We start from the raw sequence: 22,351 nt of genomic DNA, 5'->3' as shown, positions 1-22,351 counted from the left end.
TCCCCTGCCTCCACCCTCCTGGCATCCCCTCTCCCCAATGCCTGGGATGAGCTCATGGCTGGATCAGGTCCCAGAGCAGCCATGCCAGCCGTCTCCCGGATGGCCAGGCCCACGGCCGTGTGTTTGTGGTAGTGGAGACTTCCGTTCCACTCCCCCCACCCCGCTAGTCAGAGCTGGGCCTGGGAAACTCTCTCTCCCTCCTGCCAGGTTCAGCAGATGGAGTGCTGGCAATGTCTGCCCGGTTCGGTTCAGTTCCCTGAACACATCCTGAGCACCTCGGAGGCTTTGGGGCCGTGGAGCTGCGGGAGGCCCCAGGCCTGGTCCTCCTGGGCCGGGGGGAAGGCTTGGTACACGTTCTCCTAATATGAAAGGCTGCTGGGGAAAACTTTAGGGTGGACACTGCTAGTTCCTAACACGCCTTTGTTCCTGACACTCCCCCTCCTCAAACTGCAGACAGGTATTCAGCTGCCTCTGCACAGTGCACGGCCTGTACGACCACTCCCAGCGGCCCTGCTTGTGGGCTACCATAGGGGTGTAGGAGGCCCCACTGAGGGCCGTGTTGCCTCCTCTGTGCCTGCATGAGGTGGACCTGACTCCCAGGGAGCCCAAGGCTGCCCAAAGGGGGCCTCCAGAACCAGGTGTTGCCCGAGAATTCATTATCGCTGACTGGGAATGAAAGCCTGGCTGCTTTTCCTCATATGGCTGGTTCTCATGCCCAACCCCTAAGTTCTCTTTTGACCTCATTTCTTCTGCTCTTCTCTCTTTTCTGATCTTTGAGGGGGGTCACATCTTTGCTTTTTCAGTTCCTAGCTATGTGGTGAGGTCGCTTAACCTATCTGGGTCTCGGTTTCCCCATCTGTGAAGTGGGGGTAACAGTAACTCCCTATCTGTCATGTTTCCTGGTGCCTGGCATAAAAAGGCAATGATACTTCCTGAAGTTGTTATTATTTATACCATCACCTGGCCAGCTGGGGCTCAAATAAAAGTAGCAGGGTGGGTAAGCCAAGAACTGGAGTCTGCCAGGTCTGGGTTTGAATCCCAGCCTTCCCTTTACCAGCTGTATAAAATAAGAGCTCTAGGTCAGGGGTCTGGCTCATCCTGGTGACTAACAATGGCTCCTTTTAGTGAGCACTGAATGCGCACCAAAAACTGCGCTGAGCACCTGACATACATCGTGTGATGCTAAAAACAGTAGCTGCTATTATAATGCTGGCTGGGGCCAGTGACTTTGACTTTCTAAGCCTCAGTTTCCCCTTCTGCAAAAGAGCAACAGCAGTGCGTGGCACTGTGAGTGCCAGAATTCTTCATCGCTAGCAATCAGTGGTGAGGTCCGGCCAGGTCCCAAGCTCACAGGGATGGACATCAAGCCTCAGGACCCTGTGCAGGTTATTCTCCATCTGTCTCAGTCTTTCAGGTGAGCCTGGGGGCTGCACCATTCCTTGGAGGTCCCTCAAGGCTGTCCACTGTCTACCGTGGTACTTGGTGGAGTTTGCCATCTGTTTCCTGCCGCCCCGGTGCCTTGCCCTCTCCCACCTCCTCTGCTCTAGAATCCACTTGACTAGGGACAGTCTGTTTGACTGGGGGGGAGGCGCCTTCTCCCTGGCGCGGTGTAGCCAGAGCAAAAGCTCTGACCCTGTTGCCATCCCGCATGCCCAGCACAGTCCTGATCTGCCACAAGCAGGTGGTAACTTTGCCAGGGAAACATTCTCCCACCAGCTGCACCTTGGTGAGCTCCTGGGCGTTGGCCAAATTATCCACTGCGATGGCCAAGAACACATTCAGGAGGGTGTCTGAGGACGGCAGGGTCAGGGAAAGCACTGCCACGTGGATCCTGGCATCTGGGTCTCCGACCCCCTCCCTCGCACCCCCATCCAGGCACGTCCCCACGCCCCCCAAAGAGGATACAGTTCCCGAAGAGTGTCAGCACGATAAAGTAGATGGAGAACACCATGCCACCCTGCACACCGCCCTGAGATTTGATGCCGTCGTACATGACCTCGTTCCAGTCCTCGCCGGTCAGGATCTGAAAGGGAGAGACACATGGCCAACCCCCTCAGCCACAGGCCCCCCGGAGACGTGGCTGTGGGGCCCGAACCTGGCTGGCTGTGCAGCGAGGGGCTCTCAGCCCTGCTGCTAGGAAAAGGGGGAGTCACAAACCTCTGTAACTCTGGCTTCGCTGAGGTGGTGAGGCGATTGGCTAGGGACTGAGCCACGCCCCCTGAATTCGTAAGCTGAAGCTGTCAGCCTTCATGGGACGATATTTGGGAAAGGGAGGTAACTAAGGTTGGACGAGGTCGGGAGGGTGGGGCCCTTGTGGTGGGATTAGAGCCATCGTCAGAAGAGAAACCACAGAGCCTGGGCACTTTCACTCTCTCCCCGCTGTGAGGACACATCGAGAAGGCCTGCCTGCTGTCCAGGAAAGGAATCCTCACCAGGGACCAGCCCCGTGTGCCACCTGACCATCACGTTCATCCTCCAGAACTGTGAGGAAGAAGCCCCTGTTGTCTAAGCAGCACCGCAGCGGCCCCTCTGGGCGGCTGTGCCTGGGGCGGGCGGAGCCGGCGACCAGAGGGGCTCTGCCAGCAGGTGCTATGGGAAGATGAGGACGGGCATGCGGTGTCCACACACTCGTGAAGAAACCTCCACTTCCCTCCCTCGTGATATTTCCACGAAGATCACACCATTGCGAAAGAGCTCCAGCAACACTCATCTGTTAAAGCAGAGTTTCTCAGCCTCGGTGGCGCTGTTGGGGGCCGCTTGCTCTCGGGGGCGGGGCAGTCCTGGGTACTGCGGGGTGCTGAGCAGCAGCGCTGGCCTCTTCCCACCAGATGCCAGTCGCATCCAGCACTGCATTTTGGTTTGTGACAACCCAAAATGCTTCCAAGCGGCCTTGGGGACAGAACTGCTGTGCGGAGGATCCGTGGGTAGTGGTGACTACTATTGAGTCAGGAATGTGAGGGGTCAGAACTTGGCTTCATGGGTGGTCCTCTTTCTAACCCCTGCCTTGGGGTCTCATTTAGAAACTAACCCTGCAGGAGAAGGGGGGATTCAAGTCCCATTTTCCATACACTGTCTGTCCTCCAAAGGGAGAACCTACTGGAAAGGCTCTGGAGGTCCCAGCTGGGCCAGACCCAATCCTCAGTCATGTGCCCACATGGGTGCAGGCACTGGTTTGGGGAGACCACCCAGGGTCAATATCGTTGCTCTGGAATATGGCAATGGGTGTCTGGGGGAGGATGGGGTAGCAGCTGTGTCTTTTATCTTTCGTATCCTGATGCTTTGCCATCGGGGCCTCACCGACTCCGGAGGGAGTCAGGGCTAGCTAGTCCTAGAGAGAGCAGACAACTTGCCCAGAACGTGCTTTTCAAACACAAACCAACCAATCCAGGGCCGACCTCAACCACCTGCTCTACAGACTCACACTCAAGGCCAGCACTCTCTGCCCGCATGGCCCCAGGGCCAGCCACCGACAGCTAAGGGCAGCGTCCACACCCCAGAGCCCACTGCCATTATTCAGCCTAGTCGTCCTCAACCTGCGCACCCTGCCGCCCCGACTTCTTCCCACAAAACCCCAGTGAGGGCCCCTGCCCACATTCCCTATCCCTCTGCCTCCTCGCTCTGGCGCTCTCCTGTGGCCCTGCTGGCGTCGGGCTGGGTGAAGGCCATACCTGAAACACTGTCATTATTGCTGCTGGGAAAGTGTCGAAGTTGGTAGGAGGAGTCCCTTCATCGAAATTAAACCTGCAGGGAGAATGCAGACATTTCCCGTTGGCCCCGCCCCAGGCGTTGTGAGGGCATGGTTCAGCATCTTGTTTCCAGGGCAACGTGTCCAGCGTCTCTGTCCCCCAGAATGACACCTGAATGGCACCCAGGGCCCTGCCTGTCTGGGTGAGTGCATAGGGTATCCGGGCCACAGGAAGGGCAGTTGGCATGAAGAAGGTGGGCCTGCATCTCTGGAGGCACTGAGTTTGGCATGGGGGTGGGCTGGAAAAGCCCCTGAGCCAGACCCCAGGTAAGCAGAAGCCAGAGAAGCTGCTGAGCACTTACTGGCCGCCAAAGAGCTGCATTCCTAAAAGTGCAAAGACGACGATGAACAGGAAAAGGAGGAACAACAGGCTGATGATGGATTTCATGGAGTTGAGAAGAGAGACGACCAGGTTCCTGAGAGACGCCCAGTACCTGCCAACAGAGGCCAGGGGTGTGGGGAGGGGTTAGGCTGGCCCAGGGCCAGGGTGGCAGCAGCTGAGTCTGTCTTCCCAACGTGTGGTAGGTGCCCCGCCCCTCCTGGACCCCATGCCTGTCCCTGCCTCCCCACAAAGACTTACTTTGTGACTTTGAAAATACGCAATAACCTGAGGGCTCGTAACACGCTGATTCCAAAGGATGTGCCGGGTTTTATGACGGCCCAGATGACCTCGAAGATGCTCCCAATGATAACCTGGAACACAGGAGCTGCTGTCGTGTCCGGAGTCCTTGCAAAGGCACCCTGGTCCTGCACCTTGCAGGAATGCAGCCCAACTCCCACCCTCCAATGCAAGCAGAGGGACAGCCTCGACACCTCTCATTCCTTCTCTATCTTTATTTCTTAAGAGCTGATGAGAGCAAAGAGTTCCCCAAACACATAATTACAAAATGAGTGCCCATGCAGCTACCACCGATGTGAGAAATAGGACATGTCAGCACCATGAAGCCTCAGGGCCCCTTAGACATTAGCACCATCTTGAATTTTTTTTTTAAACCTTCACCTGAGGACATGCTTATTGATTTTAGAGAGAGGGGAAGGGATGGAGAAAGAGGGGGAAGAAACATCGATGTGAGAAAGAAACACTGACTGGTTGTCTTTCACAGCCACCCAGCTGGAGAACGAACTGGCAACCTACACATGTGCCCTGACTGGGAATCGAACCTGTGACCTTTTGGTCTGTGGGATGATGCCCAACCAACTGAGCCACATCCTGGGCACCATCCTGTATTTTATAATAATCACTTCCTTGATTTAAAAAGTTGAGGTGAACAAACCCTGGTTGGTATGGCTCAGTGGATTGAGTGCCAGCCTGAGAACCAAAGGGTCACTGGTTCAATTCCAGTCAGGGCACATGCCTGGGTTATGGGCCAGGTCCCCAGTAGGGGGCATGCAAGAGGCAACCACACATTGATGTTTCTCTCCCTCTCTTTCTCCCACCCTTCCCCTCTGTCTAAAAATAAATAAAATCTTTAAAAAAATTTTTTAAAAAGTTGAGGTGAAATTCACATAACATAAAATTAATCTTTTTAAAAAATTGCTTTTGGAGAGAAAGGAAGGGGGGCAGAGAGAGAGACGCAGAGAGAAACACGAGAAACACTGATGTGAGAAAGAAACATCAACCCCTCAACCTTTCAGTGTACGGGATGATGCTCCAACCAGCCGAGCCACACCGGCCAGGGCTAAAATTAACCATTGGAAGTGCACAGTTCCTTGGCCACATATATTTGCAATGTTGTACAATCATCACCTCTATCTAGGTCCAGAACATTTCCATCACCCCCAAAGGGGACCCCATCCCCATGAGCACTCATTCTTCCAGGCCCCCCCTTCCAGCCCCTGGCAACCACTGATCTGCTTTCTGTCTCTATGGATTTGCCTGTTCCGGATATTTCATATAAATGGGATTATGCAATGTGTGACCTTTTGTGTCAGCTTCTTTTGCTTATTGTAACATTTTTGAGGTATTTGTCTTTTTAAAGTATTCAAGTACCATTCCTAACCAATACAGCGGAGTCTTGTCCATGTGAACTTTGATGAGCAGAATGGCACACACAGAATGGACCTCCTTCGTCAGAGTCTGCCTCCTTTTGTGCAGTGTGGCCAATGGGTGCCGCCGTGGTGGGCTGCCTTTCAATGCCTCAGAGAATTCAATCCACGGCTACACCACCACTCACTCATCCATTCTACTGCAAAGGGATATTTGGGGTCCTTTGGTTTGGGACTGTTTGGCCACGCAGAACATTCTTGTCTGTGTCTCCTGGGCATCTGTGTGAGTTACTCTATGGTGAATCTCGAACACTGGCATGGCCAGGCCATCCCCACTTTCCAAAGACAGCCCACACATCTGCCCTCCCACCAGCAGTGGCAGACAGTTCTGGGTGCCTATGCCCAGTGTTTGAGATGGTCCTCTCATTTCTATTGCATTCAGCTGAGTCTCTTGCACCCAGGGGTGACCCCTCCTCACCCTTTCCGAGGTCCCCAGGTATCAGCCATGTTCGGCAGGAACAGGAGAAATGAATTCCTTAGGAACCAGGGCACTCACCGCACAGTCAAAGCAGTTGAAGGAAGAGTGGAAATAAGGCCGTGTCCCAAGCCCGTACATTTTTATAAACATTTCGGACATAAAGAGTCCTAAGAAAATGAATTCTGCATAGTCTACAAGGGAGAGGGGGGAAACAGAGAGAAGGTTAGGTTTGTTGAGAGGGGGCTACAAAGTCAGGTGGCTCCAAATTTCCTGTTCACACTGATCCTGTCCCTTGCCTGGATGGTCTTTGGTGGCCCTGGCCAAAGATCGTGCAAGGCTTCCTTTCCATGAAACTCAGTTTCCCGTCTGTTAGTGGGGAGGGGTGACAATTGTCCCCCACCCTGCAACCAACCAACCCCAGGCCAATTATAAAAGGAGAAAAAGTTCAGCAGGTCTTTATCTTGCAGCTGTTGCTCTGGTTCGATGCAGAGAGTTGGATGCAGATTACTGCGCCAAGGACCTAAGTTTGTGTTGAGTGGTGGCTCCAGGGAGTTTACATTTTAAAAACTAAGAAACCAACAAATGAATGAACTAACTGGTTAACTAACAACTAAGAGCTTAACAATGGCTGGCCCTATGAGGCCAGTGTGTCATAATCTAAGAATTATGATTAATCCACTTTTATATGCCTGAGCTCCAAAGGAAAAGTAGAAATGGAAATCACAACGGTGTCCTATTTGTAAGCCCCTGTGTTAGAGATTTAGTCGCTGCATCGCAGGGAAGTAACTGAAGGCAGTGATCCTGCCAGCTTGGAAAGCCTGCCTGACGTCCCCCGAACTCCTGTCTTGCTGATGTCTACACGTCTGGAGCAGGACAAAGCCTTTTGTTTTTGTGGGAGAGAACACAATGGTGCAATTGCCTCCGGGAAAGGTAACACAAGGGTATTTTTTCACTGGCCAAGAAATGTCTAATATTAGGTCTTTTTCTGACAGGGCTTCTTAGTGGGGCAGGAAGATGAAGGTTCAGGGAGGGCATGGGTACTCATTTAATGGATGAAAAGGAGAGGCAGTGAGTGCTTCTAAGAGGAAGAAGGTGTGCAGAAAGGGAAGGGAGAGGTCTCACACTTTCAAGAATTTAAATTTGGGTCACACAGCTAATTCTGTTTGAAGGCCAAGGGTGTTTGTTCTATCATTCTTTTAAGAGATGTCTGAACTGATTGTTAAGGTCCTGCCCAGTCATCCTATCAAAACACTCCCTTAGTTTCCAGGACTCGAGGAGGCTCCTAGTGTCCGAGGGAAACTCTAGGGTCTCCAGGACCAAAATACCAGTGAGGAAAATCTGTCTGTAACATCTTGTGCATTCCAAGAACTGCCAGAAGCAACTCTGGGAGGACTGAAGAGTTTCCAAGATGCTTGTTCCCCAGTTACCATGGAAACATGATAGCTGATGAAGCACAAGACTTGGGAAAATTGTCTGTGGTGTTGCTGGGTTTGGAAGAAACTTCTGGGCCACTGAATTCAATTTCTACCAAGTACAAATGAGGAGTTTGAGACTCCGAGAAACTACTATATTTCATTGACTCTTAAGACATACATTTTTGTTCACGTTCTGACATTTCTGAAATTGGGGTGTATCTTAAAATCAGCATGTCCTAGTTTAAACAACAGCATTGTTTTCTTTCTTAGTGGTGCAAAACATTAAAGAGTGCCCTATAATTGGAGATGTCTTTTTTAAAAAAAGATTTTATTTATTTTTAGAGAGAGGGAAAGGGAGGGAGACAGAGAGGGAGAGAAACATCCGTATGTGTTTACCTCTCGTGTGACACCACTGGGGCCCTGGCCTGCAACCCAGGCATGTTCCCTGACTGGGAATCAAACCGGCGACCCTCTGGTTCACAGGCCAGCACTCAATCCACTGAGCCACGCCAGCTAGGGCTAATTGGAGGTGTCTTCAATTAATGGATATGTTAATGGTTTCTCCAAGGTCACAGGGCAAGTTAGAGGCAGGTATTGAGAACCCAGGTCACCTGGTGGCCAGGGCAGGGATCTGCCATAAGACAGCTTGGAGTCTGAGTTCAAATCTCGAACTAGCTGTGTGACCCTGGGCAAGTTACTTAACTTCTCTCTGTCTCAGTTTTCTCAACTGGGGATAATCAAAGGAACTTTACTAACACAGAGGCTCAGGGCAGAAAGTTCCAACCCTCTCTTCCTGAACCAGGACAGACAGAGCAAGGTGATTACTGGGGAGAATACGGCAGATTAAAAATAGAATATCAGAGGAAGTTAAGACTAGAAGTAGAGAGTCCTCATTTGTAAGAGACTCCAGGGGGACTAAATGCAATTACTAAGGTTGGAACTAGGTCAGGGCTCTTGGAAGGAGAACTGGCCCCAGGGAGGTGTCCTGGGAAGGTCAGTCAACGTGACTAGAAACAACGAGGGTTACAAGGAGACAGTGACCTGGACCAGGCTCCTAAGCTTCTCTAGGTTGAAGACCCGACTGTCTCCAGTAGCTGTCTGGGTCAATTCTGAAGAGCACCAGAAGGGCAGAGAATCCATAGACGTAAGTCAGACAAGCCAGCAGATGCAGGAGGGCAGTTGCAGGCAAAATGGTTTGTGAAGTCCTCACTCAGGGCCCACAAGCCAGAGCTGGGGTATCCACTTGCCTTCTTCACTGTCCAGCCACTACTCTTATTGATTTCTCAGAGCTCTTTACTTTTTCCATCCTGGTCAAAGGTCTCCCTCCTTTTCACTGCTTCTCCTCAATCCCACCTGGCCATCAATTTTGATATCTCACGCTAATTCTTGGAATCTCTGAACAGGCCCAGAAGGGCAAAGCCTTGGGGGTCCTGGTACCCACCAAGGGAGCAAGATGCTCTTATATTTTGTTGGAAGGGATCTTCTAGGGATGAATCCCAGACACAAGGAAGTCAAATTGAGCAACAGAGGACAGGGGAAAGAAGCAGAAGGTTTGATAGAAGAGAGGAGAGGCAGAGTCAGAAATGAGCAGAGAAAATGAGGCCATTTTTTGTCCCTAAGACACCCCCATCTCTCAATCACAAACTACTTATTTGAACATTCCCAGAGATGCACCTAGAAATTACATGATTTTATCTCTATCTTGCTATCTTGTGGCCTCTGCCTCTCTCTGTCCCCCCTTCCAACACCTTCTTCTCCAGCACACCCATGTCTCTCTCTCAGAAAGGGATCACAGAAGTGTTTGGTGGCCCGAATTCCAGCTTCCAGATCTCAGGCCCCAAGAAGGTGGGGCCGGTCACTGAGGCAGCAGCTATGCCAGCACCAAAAGCCAGTTGTAGACGTGGCCAAACAGAAAGGCAAATTCAGTGGAATCCCAGTTAGTTCCTTCTTTTTGTCCTAGTTGGGACCAAAAGAAGGAGCACATACTGCCAGAGAAAGAGAACTGGACAGGAGGTGTGAGCAAGGGGTCAGGGAGCTGGCAGGGGCGGGCCAGGCGGTACTCACAGAGGAAGTCGGAGAGCCACTCGGGCTGGTTGTAGTGGACGATGGCAACACACAGCGTGTTGAGGGCTACCAGACTGAGCACAGTCCAGTAGAAGGCCTGAGTTTTGACCATGCGGCGGATGTAGAAACGCACCCTCCTCTCCTTTTTGTGAAAAAAGGTCGAGTTCTCCAGCTTGGCACTTTTAATGCTGGCTCGGGCAAAGGGAGACCCTGCCAGGGAAAGGGTGGAGAATGTCAGGGGGTTCCTGTGGAGGAAAGTAACCAATGCACGGCCCAGGCACGGACTGTGGCCAGGGCAACCATTAACCTCTCCAACAAGCCCTCTGGCCCACGGGAACCATCATGATCCAAGGCCTTAGCTCTTCAGAGATGGAGCGCCGAGAAGGAGATGTCCCTGAAAATAATGTTATTGGGAATAACCAATGAGAACTCGGGGTGTCAGCAGGGAAGCCTGATGGCTCTCGTTGCCAGAGCCAACCTCTGTGTCTCCCCCTCTTGGTGACGTCTGATGACTCTGGGGGTCATGCCACAGGGCAGGATGAGGCAGGAGCCTCTGCTTGGGAACCCCCAGTGCAGGGGTAGAAAGCAGAGCTGCATGGAGCATGCCCGGAAAGCCTCCAGGAGGGAGCATGCCTGGAAAGCCTCCAGGAGGGAGCATGGGTAGGACCCTTGTTTTCCATGGACTCTTGACTTTAGAAATGATCAATGAGTAATGAACCAGCTGTGCTCTCTATGCAGCATCTTATGCATCTATGAAGCACTTACTGTGTGCCAGGGTCTGTTCCAGGCTCTGCTCAGAATATTCTCGTTAACAGACAGAGCCTTACCTTTCTGGGACTGACATTCCAGTGGGGGAGACAGACAGCAACCATAATATAATAAAATGGTTAACAGTGTAATGAAAGGTGAAAAGTCCTTTGGAAAAAAAAAAAGCAGAGCAGAATAAGGAGCTTGGGAGCCCCAGGAGAGACCACAGGGCAGGCTTCAATATTAAATCAAGTGTTCAAGGTTAAGGTGTTGACCTAAGTCACCTTAGCATCTGAGGTTGAGTAGACAGCGAGTGCAAAGGTCCTGAGGTAGGAATGTGCCTTCCTGACACGTTTGGCAAACAGCATAAGGATAGTATGGCTGCAGTGGAGTGGCTGAGGAGGAGAAAGGGAGGAAGAGAGGGCAGGTAGGTGACAAGACAGGTTTTGAAGGGCCTTGTGTGCTCAGGAAGGACTTTTGCTCTGAGTAAGGTGAGAGCCATGGAGGGTTCTGAAAGGAGAGAGGAGGGATGTGCCCTCACACAGGTGCTCAGAAGCGCCCTCTGGCTGCTCTGGGAGGAACAGGCTGCAGAGGGCTCAGGCAGGAGCTGTGGGACCAGGGAGGAGGCTACTGCCCTACTCCAGGCAAATGATGATGGGAACTGGACTCTGACATGGCTGAGAAGAATGAAGAGTAGGCAGGTTTGAGATATATTATTTAAAGTAAACTTCAACATTTATTGATGGATTAGTGTGGGTGTCAGAGGGAGGGAGGAGCCCGGGTTTTTGGCTTGAACACTTGGAAGGACAGAGCTGCCATCCACCGAGAGGGGCAGGTCAGGGAGGAGGGTCAGAACTCAGTTTTGGATGTTCATTTTATCTTCTAAAAAACCTCTTCCTGAAAACCTTCAACGGCATTCATTTGTTTATTTATTGTTCTTCATTGGTTCATCCATTCTTTCATTTATTCATCAGTTTGTTCATTTGTGAGTGTACTTATTTCATTCATCAGGGCATTTATTTATTCATTTGTTAGTGTGTAGTTTTGCTCCTTCATTCATCCATTCATTCATTTGTTCATTCATCATTCATTCACTCATTTATTCATTCATCTCTCTATCCATTATGCATTCATTCACCCATCTATTCCTTCATTTGTCCATTCACCTATCCATCCATCCAGCATGTCCATCAACCCCATCCCGCCAGCCAGGCACAGCAAACATCTTGCAGGATGCCACCTCCGACTAGCAAAATTCTAAACAGAGGTTGCGAGTTGGCCCCCCAGGGGCCATACTGGTTTACTTTGAGTTTGCAATAGTTTAAATTATTGGTCTGTATTTAAAAACTGGAAGACTTTCCATAAAAATGTAGATTTCAGCTTCTCATGAAAGAAGATAATAGCTGACTTGTGCTGGACATTTCTAGGCCCCAGACACGGCGGGACATGCCCTACACAAACCTGCTCACTTCCCATTGCAACCACAGAGAGCAGGCACCCTTGTGAACCCTGTTTCACAGCGAAGGAGATGGGGGCTGAGAGGGTCTGTAACTGTTAAGAAGTGTGGAGTCAGTTCAGAGCCCATGCTGCACTCACTCCTGGAACATACGGCCATGGGGAGGGGCCACAGTCCCACCTGGCAGCAGCGGCCAGGCCCAGTGACTGGACCCTCCCTTCGTGTCCATCACCTGCTTGACCCCATAGGACTTGAGAACCCCAGGGAAGCTCCACATGGCCCTTCCCAGTTGGAGTATTTCTGGTCCCTGCTGCTCCCAAAGATGGGCTCAGACCTGCAGGCATTCACAGGGCGTGGCAAAGAGGAATGAGATTCTCAAAGGTCTCAGGGACAGGGAGGGATGTTTGTTTCATCAGTGATGAGAAATCGAGAGAGAAAGAGAGACAGATCTCGAAGTGGGAAGGTGCCCCTCGACCTCTGCTCCTGTTGGAGCCACACTGAAAACCTGGCTCTGTCTGCAACTGGTGAGTGACGTCAGGCAAGTCACCTTGCACCTTAGGACTCTAGTGTCTCCGTCTGTAAATGGGCACAAGCCCACTCTCCCCTCACAGGGCTGTTGGAAGGAATCACTGAGTTAATACATCTTAGTGTGAGGCTGGCATTTCATCACTACCAGACCTAAAGTCTCCTACAGAAGCCCAAGAGCTGAAGTTAAGACAGTCCACATGCCAACTCACTGAGGAAGTCTTTCCCGATCACCAGGCCTCGAGACATCTGCCGCCCCCGACAGGCCTACTGTTCACTGTGAAGGGAGAGGGAAGTGAATATTAACTGAACACCTACTATGTGCCGTCCCCCATACTAGCTGCACTCTGTCACCTGCATTGATTGCATTTCGTATTCACTTTGACCCACGCTCCGTTTTTCTCTGCATTCTTGTGTCAACTATTTCTCTGTGGTCTGGAATTGTAATTGTAGGCAATCCTTAGATTTTAAAAATAATTTTAATAAAGTATTTTATGAAACCCAGTATTTCCAAAATACTATCATTTCAATGTGGAATCAATATACAAATATATTAAAGAGAGATTTTACACTTTTTTGAGGGCACCAAATTTTCCAAATCTAGTATGTTAATATGAACTCATCTCAATTCAAGTCACATTCAAGGAGTGGAGATCCAGAGGAGGCCAGTACCAGTCTGGAAAGTTCTGTGGTGAGGACAGCAGTATGACACCATCAAGGCTTAATCTGGGGATTTTTGGCAATATAGAATTGCCAAAGTAAAATTCTCTGTAAATTGAGATGGGTGCTGCCCAAGTTGTGGGTTGAACTGTGTCCCTCCAAGAGGTGTGGAAGTCCTCACCCCAGGACTTGGGACTGCGACCTTATACGGAAATAGGTTCTTGGCAGCCGTCATCAAGCTGAGGTGAGGTCAGACTCGATCGGAGGGGCCCTCACTTCAATGAGCAGGCCCTTATAAGAGGAGAAGAGACACAGCGACTCACAGGAGAAGACCACACGACGAAAGAGGAAGGGACTGGAACGACATGCGCACGTGCAAGCCAAAGATTGCCAAGAACTGCTGACTCCAGCAGGAGCTAAGAGAAAAGCGTGGAGCAGACTCTCCCCCGGAGCCTCCAGAGCTGCACAGACCCGCCAACACCGTGGTGCTGGTTGGCCCTCCGGACTCCAGCACTGTCAGAGAATGAACTCCTGCTGTTTTAAGCCACCCAGTTTGTGGCACTTCGTGACAGCGGCCCCAGGAAACAAACAGGCCACGTGGAACTTGTATCATTAAAACCTGATTTTTCTAAAGAAACAGTGTTGTGGTGGAAGCTTCCAGTCATGGCTCGACGTTTCCTTTAAGTGACTCAAGTTCTGCAAATTCATCAACTATAAATGAGGCCGCTTTACAATGTGTTTATCAACTGATTTAACAATTCACTGGAATTGTTACTATTATTATTTTATTTTTCACAGGAGTAAGTAAAAGTAAAGAGAATTCCAGAGGTCTCTTTCCACGTGGTTTAGGAGACCACTGGCTGGAATGGGGCCCCTTCCTGTGTGTCTCAGAGCTACCAGGCCACAGAACTGGGTTTTGGTGGGTTTGCCAGCAGCAGACTCAGTCCCCGGAGACCAAGTCATTGCCTGTGTTCTGGATCTGCTTAGAATGCTGAAAGCCACCTGCTTTCCTAACAGGTGCCCTCAGACCCCATCAGGCCTCATGCGGTCTGACAGCTTCATACTTCAGTTTCTCGTTGTGCTCTTACCACATGTTTACGAATGTCAGTTTGAAACCCGGGTTCTGCAAGCAGCAAGCTTTCTTATGTCAGCCACAAGTTCAAGGGCAGGGCCTCCCACCGACAAACTCTCTGCGAATATCTCTCACGGCTTCCTGGATCACACCCCTGTTATGGACTGAACTGTGTCCCACCAAGTCCCCGGGTTAAAGTCCTAACCCCCAGGACTTCAGAATGTGACGTATTTGGAGACAAGGCCTTGAAAGGGGTAATTAAATTAAAATGAGGTCATTAGGTTGGGTGTTCAGCCAGTATGACTAATGTGCTTTTTTAACATTAAAAAATTGATTTTTAGAGAGAGAAACATTGATTTGTTGCTCCACTTATTTATGCATTCACTGGTTGATTCTTGTACGTGCCCTGACTGGGGAGCAAATCTGCGAACCTGGTGTATCCAGATGATGCTCTAACCAACTGAGTTACCCAGGCAGTGCAACTGGTGTCCTGATAACAAGAAGAGATTAGGACAGACAAGTGATCACACAGAGGGACGATGATGTGAAGGGAGAAGATGACCGTTTTGAAGCCAAGGAGAGGGGCTTCAGAAGAAACCAACCCTGCCAATGCCTTGGTCTTAATCCTCCCGCCTCCAGAACTGTAAGAAAATAACTGTCTGTTGTTTAAACCACCCAGTCTGTGGTGTTTTATTATGGTGGCCCTTCGAGAACTAACATACTCTCCCCATTCCATGTAAAGCCCAGTTTAGAAATGCCTCCTTCCACTTTTCCGCCAGACAAATTCTTCCCTGCCCTGAACAGTCAAGAGATTCCTTATAATTAGTCTCCACTGCTTTTAAGTAACTTTAAACTTACGTAATTACTTTTCTGATTTCAAAAGTAACGCATGCCACTAATTTGCACATTCCAGAAAAATATAACCTAAAACAAGAAAATCCCTTCCAATTCTCCAATTTGCAAATCTTTTAAGTACCCCTTGTACTCGTGGACAAGAAAAGGGCACAGTAATAAATCTAACCAAAGGCAACCTCACAGGGTGATCCGATCATGAATTCCTACCTGGGCAGATCGTGGAGGGCAGTCACACCCCAGGCACACAGCTTTAGTAAAAGGTTCAGCTCTGCCTTAAGCAAGCCCCATGCACCCATTGTTTCTTGCATCTAGGTTAACAGACCTTTGAAATACATGTTTCTCAGACCCCTTGGAGGCATGACCACCCTCAGAGGAGCACACAATCTTGCTAACTACCCTGTAATCTAATCCCCGTCTTGCTTTCTCTCACCTTCGTATGTTCTTCTGACTTTTCCTCCTTAATCTCAAATGCATGAAAGAAGCTGAAAACTGCCATTCTTCAAAGCACTTGAGATCTTGCTTCCCAACAATGTCATCAGTTTGGCTCAAATAAACTCTTATAAAAATTCTCTACCACTTTAGGCATGTCTTATAACAGCACACTCCTCAATATTGTCTTTAAAATGGGATCATGCATTTTACATTATGTTGTGCAACTTGCTTTTTCCAATGAAAACTATAGTTCAATCATCTTTCCAAGCCAGTAGCAACCTCGTTCTTTTTCCTGGCTGCATAGTATTCCTCTGTGTGTAATTTCTTTAACTATCTTCCCATTCTTGAGCACATGTGTTGTTTCTGGTTTTTATTTTTTTGGATACCAGAAACCATGCTGCTGAGCAGAGCGATACACAGATCTTTTGCACCCATGAAGAAATGCTTTGAAGTGGAAATGCTACGTCAAAGAACATAAATACGTAGAATTATATAATTCCAAATTATTTAAACAATGCCAAATCATACACGGCAAATGGCACTCGTGCCAGTGGTATATGACAATGTCCACTTCCTTACATCCTCACTGACACCAGGTAAGTACCATTTTTCATCTTCTTTCAAATGACTGATGAAAAATAACATCTCCCTATTAATTAAAATCAAGTATCTAGTCTTACTCACAGAGAAGATCCTGACTTGGGATCTTCAGTTGTTTTTCAGTGCCTGGCATTTAATAAATGTGATATGAACAAAAAAGGTTACCTATCAAAATACAACAAAACAGATGACAAGGCAGAGGCAGCCTTGTTGGGAAAACGCAGTCCAGGCAGGACCGACCAAGGGCACTGAGCACTCACGGGGCGCTGCAGCCCCTGAACTTGCTGGAGGGAGGGAGACAGATGTAGCCACAAGTGGGAACAGAGCGAGTTCATCATTAAAAGAAAGAGTGTTTTGGCTAGAGATTAAAAATGCAAATGGAAACAAGCTTTAAGGTATCATTATGAACCAATTTCACTGGGAAAGGAAATGAAATGGGTAGCATGCAATGGTTGAAGGGGAATCCATGAATGGATGGGTTCTTGGCAGGTTTATAAATGGGTTCAGTGTTTTTGAAACTCAGAAGGGCTCTGTGAGTAATGAGTTGAAAAGCTGTTAATATCTTTGATCCTATAATTATCCCCAAGGAAACACGCCCAAGGGGGGGGCAGTAATTGTACATAAATGTTCACGGCAGTGCTCCTTGTACGAACAAACACTGGAAATAGCTCCTACACCACGTAACGGAGCCACAGCGAAGCAACTCCAGCGTAGTCACCCTTACGAAGTGCGGCACTCAACAGTAAGGGAACAAACTAGGGTTGAGTGAAACAAGCAAAGTATAAAATAGTTGGGGCCAGTGGATTGGAAAGGTGTATGTATTGAATTCTCTCCCTCCTTTCCTTCTTCCCTCCCCCTCTCCCACCCTTTCTTCCTCTCTGCTCCAGACACACAGTGCCCCATCAGCCCAAATGCTTTCTTCCTTCTGAGTCGTGTGGTATCTCCTCTGCTCTGATGCTCTCCCACCACCTCGTTTATCCTTGGAATTTTAAAAACCTATTTCAAAAAATAAGATATTCTCCTTGGAGGTCAAAAGCAACACAGTCTCAATCAAGAAGAGTTGGCAGGACAAGGGTAAGAGTCCCCTCCCACTTCAAACTCTGCCCTATGTGATAACCAATGACAATGGTCTGAGCACAGCCTTTCACATGCTTTTCTCTGCTGGCATTGTCATGGTGAATTCCTATCCAGCCTTCAGTTCTCTGCTTTGACGTCACCTCCTCCAGGAAGGCTTCCCTGACCACACCTACTCCCCAGGCAGGCCAAGCTGAGTGTCTCCTCTGTAGTGCCATTATCGCAACAGGTTTAGTTGTTTAATTATCTGTTTAATATCTCTTTCTTGCATTGAATGGCAAGCTCCACGTGGGGGGGGATATGGTCTCTGTCTTGTGCACAACTGGGCACCTAATAAGAGCAGCCCTTTAATGAGTCCTAATGAATAATAATATTATCATGAGTGATGAATGTATAATATTATCATGAATATATTATTATGAATGAATAATGTCAGGCAACATTACTGGCAGCTTATTTTTTGCCAGGCGCTGTTCTAAATGCTTACTGTGGACCATTCAGTCTAACGTCCCAAAGACACTGGAAGACAGGCACTGTTGTTACTCCGTCATCGGCCGTGGGCCCGGGACAGGCAACCTGGTGCGAAGACTTCAGCTTCCGCCTCTAGGGCGATCAGCGATAAGCGGGAGGGACTCACCCACAGAGGCGATATCGGCCAGCTGATCCTCAGCCTCCTCGGGGTTGAGCAGGTCTGTCTTGCTCTTCTTTATGGTGGCTCTCCGCAGAGCTCCAACAATGGAAACATGGCAAGAGAAAAAGACGTGACCCTTTTTGCCACAGCAACGATATCGACCAAGTGTGTCCCCAGTGCTAGGTGCTCTGCCAGGGACTTTCTAGGTGTCATTGGATTTAACCCTCATGGCAATCCAGTTTGGTGGGAAGTAACAGTTTGCCCACTTTACTGATGTGCAGATTGGGGCTCAGGGAGGTCACATGGCTTTGCTCAAGGGGAAAAGATGAGAATCAAGTCTGGGTTCTCATCACCATGTCCCGTCTGGGAGCCCTGGGACTGGACCTACAGTGACCCCTATGAAGACAGCCTACCCCGTGACTTCAGCATACCTACCAGGCAGGCTGGGACTGCGGGCGCCCTCCCTCAGTGGGTCTCTACTCCCCCAGGAGCTCTCCAGGGCACAATGAGTTGAAGCATCCATTTCCCACAAAATGACTTAGACACACCATGCCACCCTGCCCCCTCCCTGGGGATGGAGTCCCAGTCCTTACTCCTGGTATTTTCAATCAGAACGTGTTCCATCTAGCCAAATTTCTCACACGTCAGACAACTACCCTTAACAGTAAGCTGGATGCTTGGTGAAATTATTACTATTAACTTTCTTAAATGTAGCAAACACAAAGGGTGCTGACCCTGAGCTGGGCATTGTTCCAGGCACTCTATTTGGAAGAATTAATGTAACTCTCATAAACAACCCAGTGAAGTAGGTGTTATTACAGTCATGCCCATTTTGCAGATGAGAAAAAAGAAGGCACAAGCAGCAGTGGGGCGCGTGGTTCAGGCAGAAAGGGCAGGCCGGAAGGTGCACACTCTGCCGAGGACCTGAAACCCTTCAAGGAAGCAGACCGCTGCCATTCCTCGCGTCTTTCTGGCCCTGACCCAGTCTCACGTTTGTTCTTGGCACCACCTGGACTCTGAACATCCATCCATCCCCTGAACACCCCTTAGGACCAAGAGGCCTGTCCCCCCATCTCCCCTGGGACCCACCCCGAGCCACGCTCAGAGCAGTTACCATCAAAGGGATGCCTCTGCTCCCCGTCGGTTTCATCCTCCGCGAGGATCACCTCTTCTGAGGAGGAAGAGCACAGAGTTAAGCTCCAGTGTCTGGAGGACTCTCCCGGGGATGGGTTCCCTTGGACCACAAAGCGGGAGGGCCTTCCTGGCCACCTCCTCTCTCCCCTTGCTCATGGCAGCAGCTCAATCGCTCAGTTATTTCGACTCATGTTAGCAAAGGTAGCAATAGCCAAATTATCCCCACCTCTCTCAAAATAAGAACCAACACCCTCACCGTAGCTTGTAAGGCTGTGCCTGATCCAGCCCCTGCCACCTCCCTGTCTTCCCCTCCTCCCACTCTCCCCTTCCCTTGGCTCCAGCCACTCTGGCTTCCTTGCTATGACTCAACTCTGCTCCTAGCTCAGGGCCTTTGCACGTGCTGTTCCCTCTGCCTGGAACATCCCTCCTCTAGACATCCACATGCTTCCTTCTTCATGTCCTTCGGGTCTCTGCTCAGATGTCACCACCTCACAGAGACCCTCTCTGATCACCCTGCCTCCTCTGACAGTTTTCCTGCCTCCTACTCTGCTTTATTGTTTAAAAAATATTTACTTATTTATTTTTGAGAGAGAGGGAAGGGAGGAAGAAAGACAGGGAGAGAAGCATGTGCGCCCCAGCCAGGGACTGAACCCGCAACCCAGGCATGTGCTGGGAATCAAACCGGCAACCTTTCACTTTGCGGGATGATGTCCAACTAACTGAGCCTCACTGGTGAGGGCTGCCCTGTTTTATTTTTGATCTTAGCATTCAGCAGCACCCAACATTCTGTGTCTTTCTTTTCTGCCTCGCTCACTAGGATATGGGAGCCCCGTGCGCAGGGATCTGGTGTTCTGTTCACTGCAGTATCCTCAGTGCCTGGAACAGTGGCCGGCACACGCTGCGTGCCACGTAGTGTTTTCTGAATGGCTGAACTAAAGGACTCGCTGTGTGTCAGGCACTGCTCTTCCTATGCGACTCAGCTTGGATGATCTCGTTGAGTTTCCAAACAGCCCCGTGAGGTAGGCACTGTCATTATCTGTAGCAGCTGAGGAAACGGAGGCACAGGGAGGTGAGGTGCATTGCTAGGAGGTGGCCGCACTGGGATGTAAACCACAGTCTGGTTTTAGAGCTTGTAACCACTATGCAATGTCCTATCCTGGCTTTCTCGCAGAAGCTTTGTTATTATGTTCTGGATTCTTGTTGCTAAAAATTGGGACTGCCAGTGTGGCCCTCTTTCTCTTCCTATCATTATGCTTCCCTCATCCATTTCCAAACTGCACACATGATTCTCTCTTTGTGCGCCATGGCCTGGAATGCCGGTTCCTGGGCCCTGGGTGAAAGGGCCTCACCTGCTTTTGAGATCCACTCCATGTACCCATTGAGCTCTCGTTCAATCTGCTGCTGCCGCCTCAGCTTCAGAAAAGCCCGCCGGTTTTCCACCCGCTCCCTTTCTTTGGCAAACTCCCTGTGGGAGCACAAAAAGCACAAAAAAGCCAGGGTTGGCTATTTTAGAAATTTTAGGGAGTCTGTGTGTGTGTGTATTTGGAAGTTCAGAAATTTCTGGAGGGCAGAGGATTTCAACAAGTGGAATCGGTCTTCTAGGAGGAAATCGGAATATTCTAGGAGTGGGTATCTCTGCCAGCTTCCCACATTTCCCATCAACTGCAAAACCATTAGCCATGCCACGTCAAGCACTGCGGGCTGCACGCTCCATGCTCATTCTCTGCACTCCAGGCTACACATTTTCAGCTGTTTTCAGTTAGGTCAATGACCATGAGCTGACGGTTTCAGCAGCAGCCTCACACATCCCACCCCTTCCTGGTTTCCTCCTTCCTCTTCCTGTTTGGAAGGTGGAATGACCATCTTGGGAGTGTGAGGCAGCCACCTTGAGACCATGAGGCAGCCATAAAATTAGAGTCTCTGGTAAGGATGTCAGAGTAGAAAACTAGAAGGAACTGGGGTCCCTAATGGCACAACGGAGCCTCCATACCGGTCCCCAGACTTCTTGTTGGTAAGAAAAATCAAACTCATTTATGATTAAGCCAAAAAATCCTGGGGATAGGGAACTATATGTATCATGAAAATGCATGTCTGACTGTAAGCTATAATTATATATTTGGAAACCCAACCTATCGGTTTTTTAAGCATAAACTGCAGAAAGTAAAGCTCTATAGAATTCTCTTATCGGTGGGTTATGGGTCTGAATTTGGGAAAACCTTCTGAACGAGAGGCCTGCACTGGAAAGCAGCCCCCCTTCCCCTGGGAAGAGGTAGCTCAATGCCAGGGACAAACTGGTGAGTCAAGTCTGGGCTGGATTTCAGCCCCTATGAGTCCCTTTACTGGGTGCCCCCAGCAGCGCCAACCTACACACCTACACGTGGCTTGCTCATAACTGCCTGGCTAACCCAAGGCAAGGGAAGAAGCCTGTTCAATGCCTGGAGAATGAAGCAAAGCTCTGATGGTCTCTTCCTGGGAAGATGACAAGGGGGAGAGGGGTGGGAGAGTAGCAAAGACTTACCCTGACAGCACACCCAGCACAAGGTTCAGCATAAAAAAGGAGCCGATGATGATGAGGGGGATGAAGTACAACCAGTTCCAAGTGTTCCCTGAGGCATCGTTGCTCTGTGGGAGGGAATGAGGGAAGGCAGGTGAACACTGAGTGGGCCTCAGGTCTGACCAGACAGGTGGGGGCAGGGGGAGTCCTGGTGCTCCCAGGGATCCACTTCCCAAATGTCTTTAATCTGTGGAGCCTTGGAGCTCTGGCAGCCCAGAGAGGTAAATGGCGCACAGGACGGAGCAGTGGGGGAAACCCAGGGGTACCACCGGAAGGACAAAGGCCCCTCCTAACTGTGTAGCCCTCGGAGGACCTGGAAACCAGCAGGACACGCAGGAGACTCCAGAAGGAGAGTGAAAAACCAAAGCCCATCAAACCAAATGAACAGACGAGCCCCTGGCTCCTTCCTTTTAGACACAGTCACTCTCCTCTTAAAGCAGGGGCATGGTGGCTGGCACTGACGGCTGGCTGAGACCACCAAGGCAGGTGGCAGGGCTGTGAGCCTTTTCCTCCTCTATCTTCTGCTTCCTCACTGTCAACCACAAAATTCTGAGAGTGCACAGATCAAATTTCAAGGGGGGAGAAGTCCACAAACAGAGCATTCTTCTCTGATATGGAGGACAGAACACTGTAGCAAGAAGGAAGTTAGAGGAGGGGGGGAAGATCAAGGAGAGAGACAGACAGACAGACAGACAGACAGAGACCCAGCACTTATGGAGTACTTGCTACGTATTAGGGAGTTTCCTAAGCACACTGTTTATATTTGTTCATTTAATCCTCATCATACCCCTATGTTATCATCACACTCATTTTACAACTGAGGAAACTGAGGCCCGGAAAGACAAAATTGCCAGCCCAAGGTCAAAGAGCTAGACAGTGGACAGGGATCTGGGCATCTGGGCCCCAGAGCCCGTGGACCTAAC

The 22,351-nt window shown here is 49.8% G+C and overlaps 1 protein-coding gene across 2 annotated transcripts in view; it reads right to left on the bottom strand.

The window, feature by feature from the left end:
- Positions 1–22,351, bottom strand: part of CACNA1A (calcium voltage-gated channel subunit alpha1 A) — a 201,253-nt gene that overhangs the window by 72,853 nt on the left and 106,049 nt on the right. For both annotated transcript variants that reach the window (XM_053911664.2, XM_053911665.2), the window contains exons 7-18: positions 21,393–21,496; positions 20,224–20,339; positions 18,855–18,911; positions 18,747–18,749; positions 17,747–17,836; positions 9,689–9,898; positions 6,288–6,400; positions 4,326–4,438; positions 4,048–4,179; positions 3,669–3,741; positions 1,906–2,023; positions 1,723–1,790 (exon numbers count right to left, since the gene is read on the bottom strand). In XM_053911664.2, the coding sequence (XP_053767639.1) occupies positions 1,723–1,790; positions 1,906–2,023; positions 3,669–3,741; positions 4,048–4,179; positions 4,326–4,438; positions 6,288–6,400; positions 9,689–9,898; positions 17,747–17,836; positions 18,747–18,749; positions 18,855–18,911; positions 20,224–20,339; positions 21,393–21,496 (1,197 nt within the window). The remainder of the gene's footprint in view (positions 1–1,722; positions 1,791–1,905; positions 2,024–3,668; positions 3,742–4,047; positions 4,180–4,325; positions 4,439–6,287; positions 6,401–9,688; positions 9,899–17,746; positions 17,837–18,746; positions 18,750–18,854; positions 18,912–20,223; positions 20,340–21,392; positions 21,497–22,351) is intronic.

Source organism: Desmodus rotundus, chromosome 9, assembly GCF_022682495.2.
Source record: "Desmodus rotundus isolate HL8 chromosome 9, HLdesRot8A.1, whole genome shotgun sequence".
In the NCBI taxonomy this organism is placed as follows: domain Eukaryota; kingdom Metazoa; phylum Chordata; class Mammalia; order Chiroptera; family Phyllostomidae; genus Desmodus; species Desmodus rotundus.
Note: the sequence above shows the minus strand (reverse complement) of the source record. Positions and strands in the feature narration are given on the sequence as shown.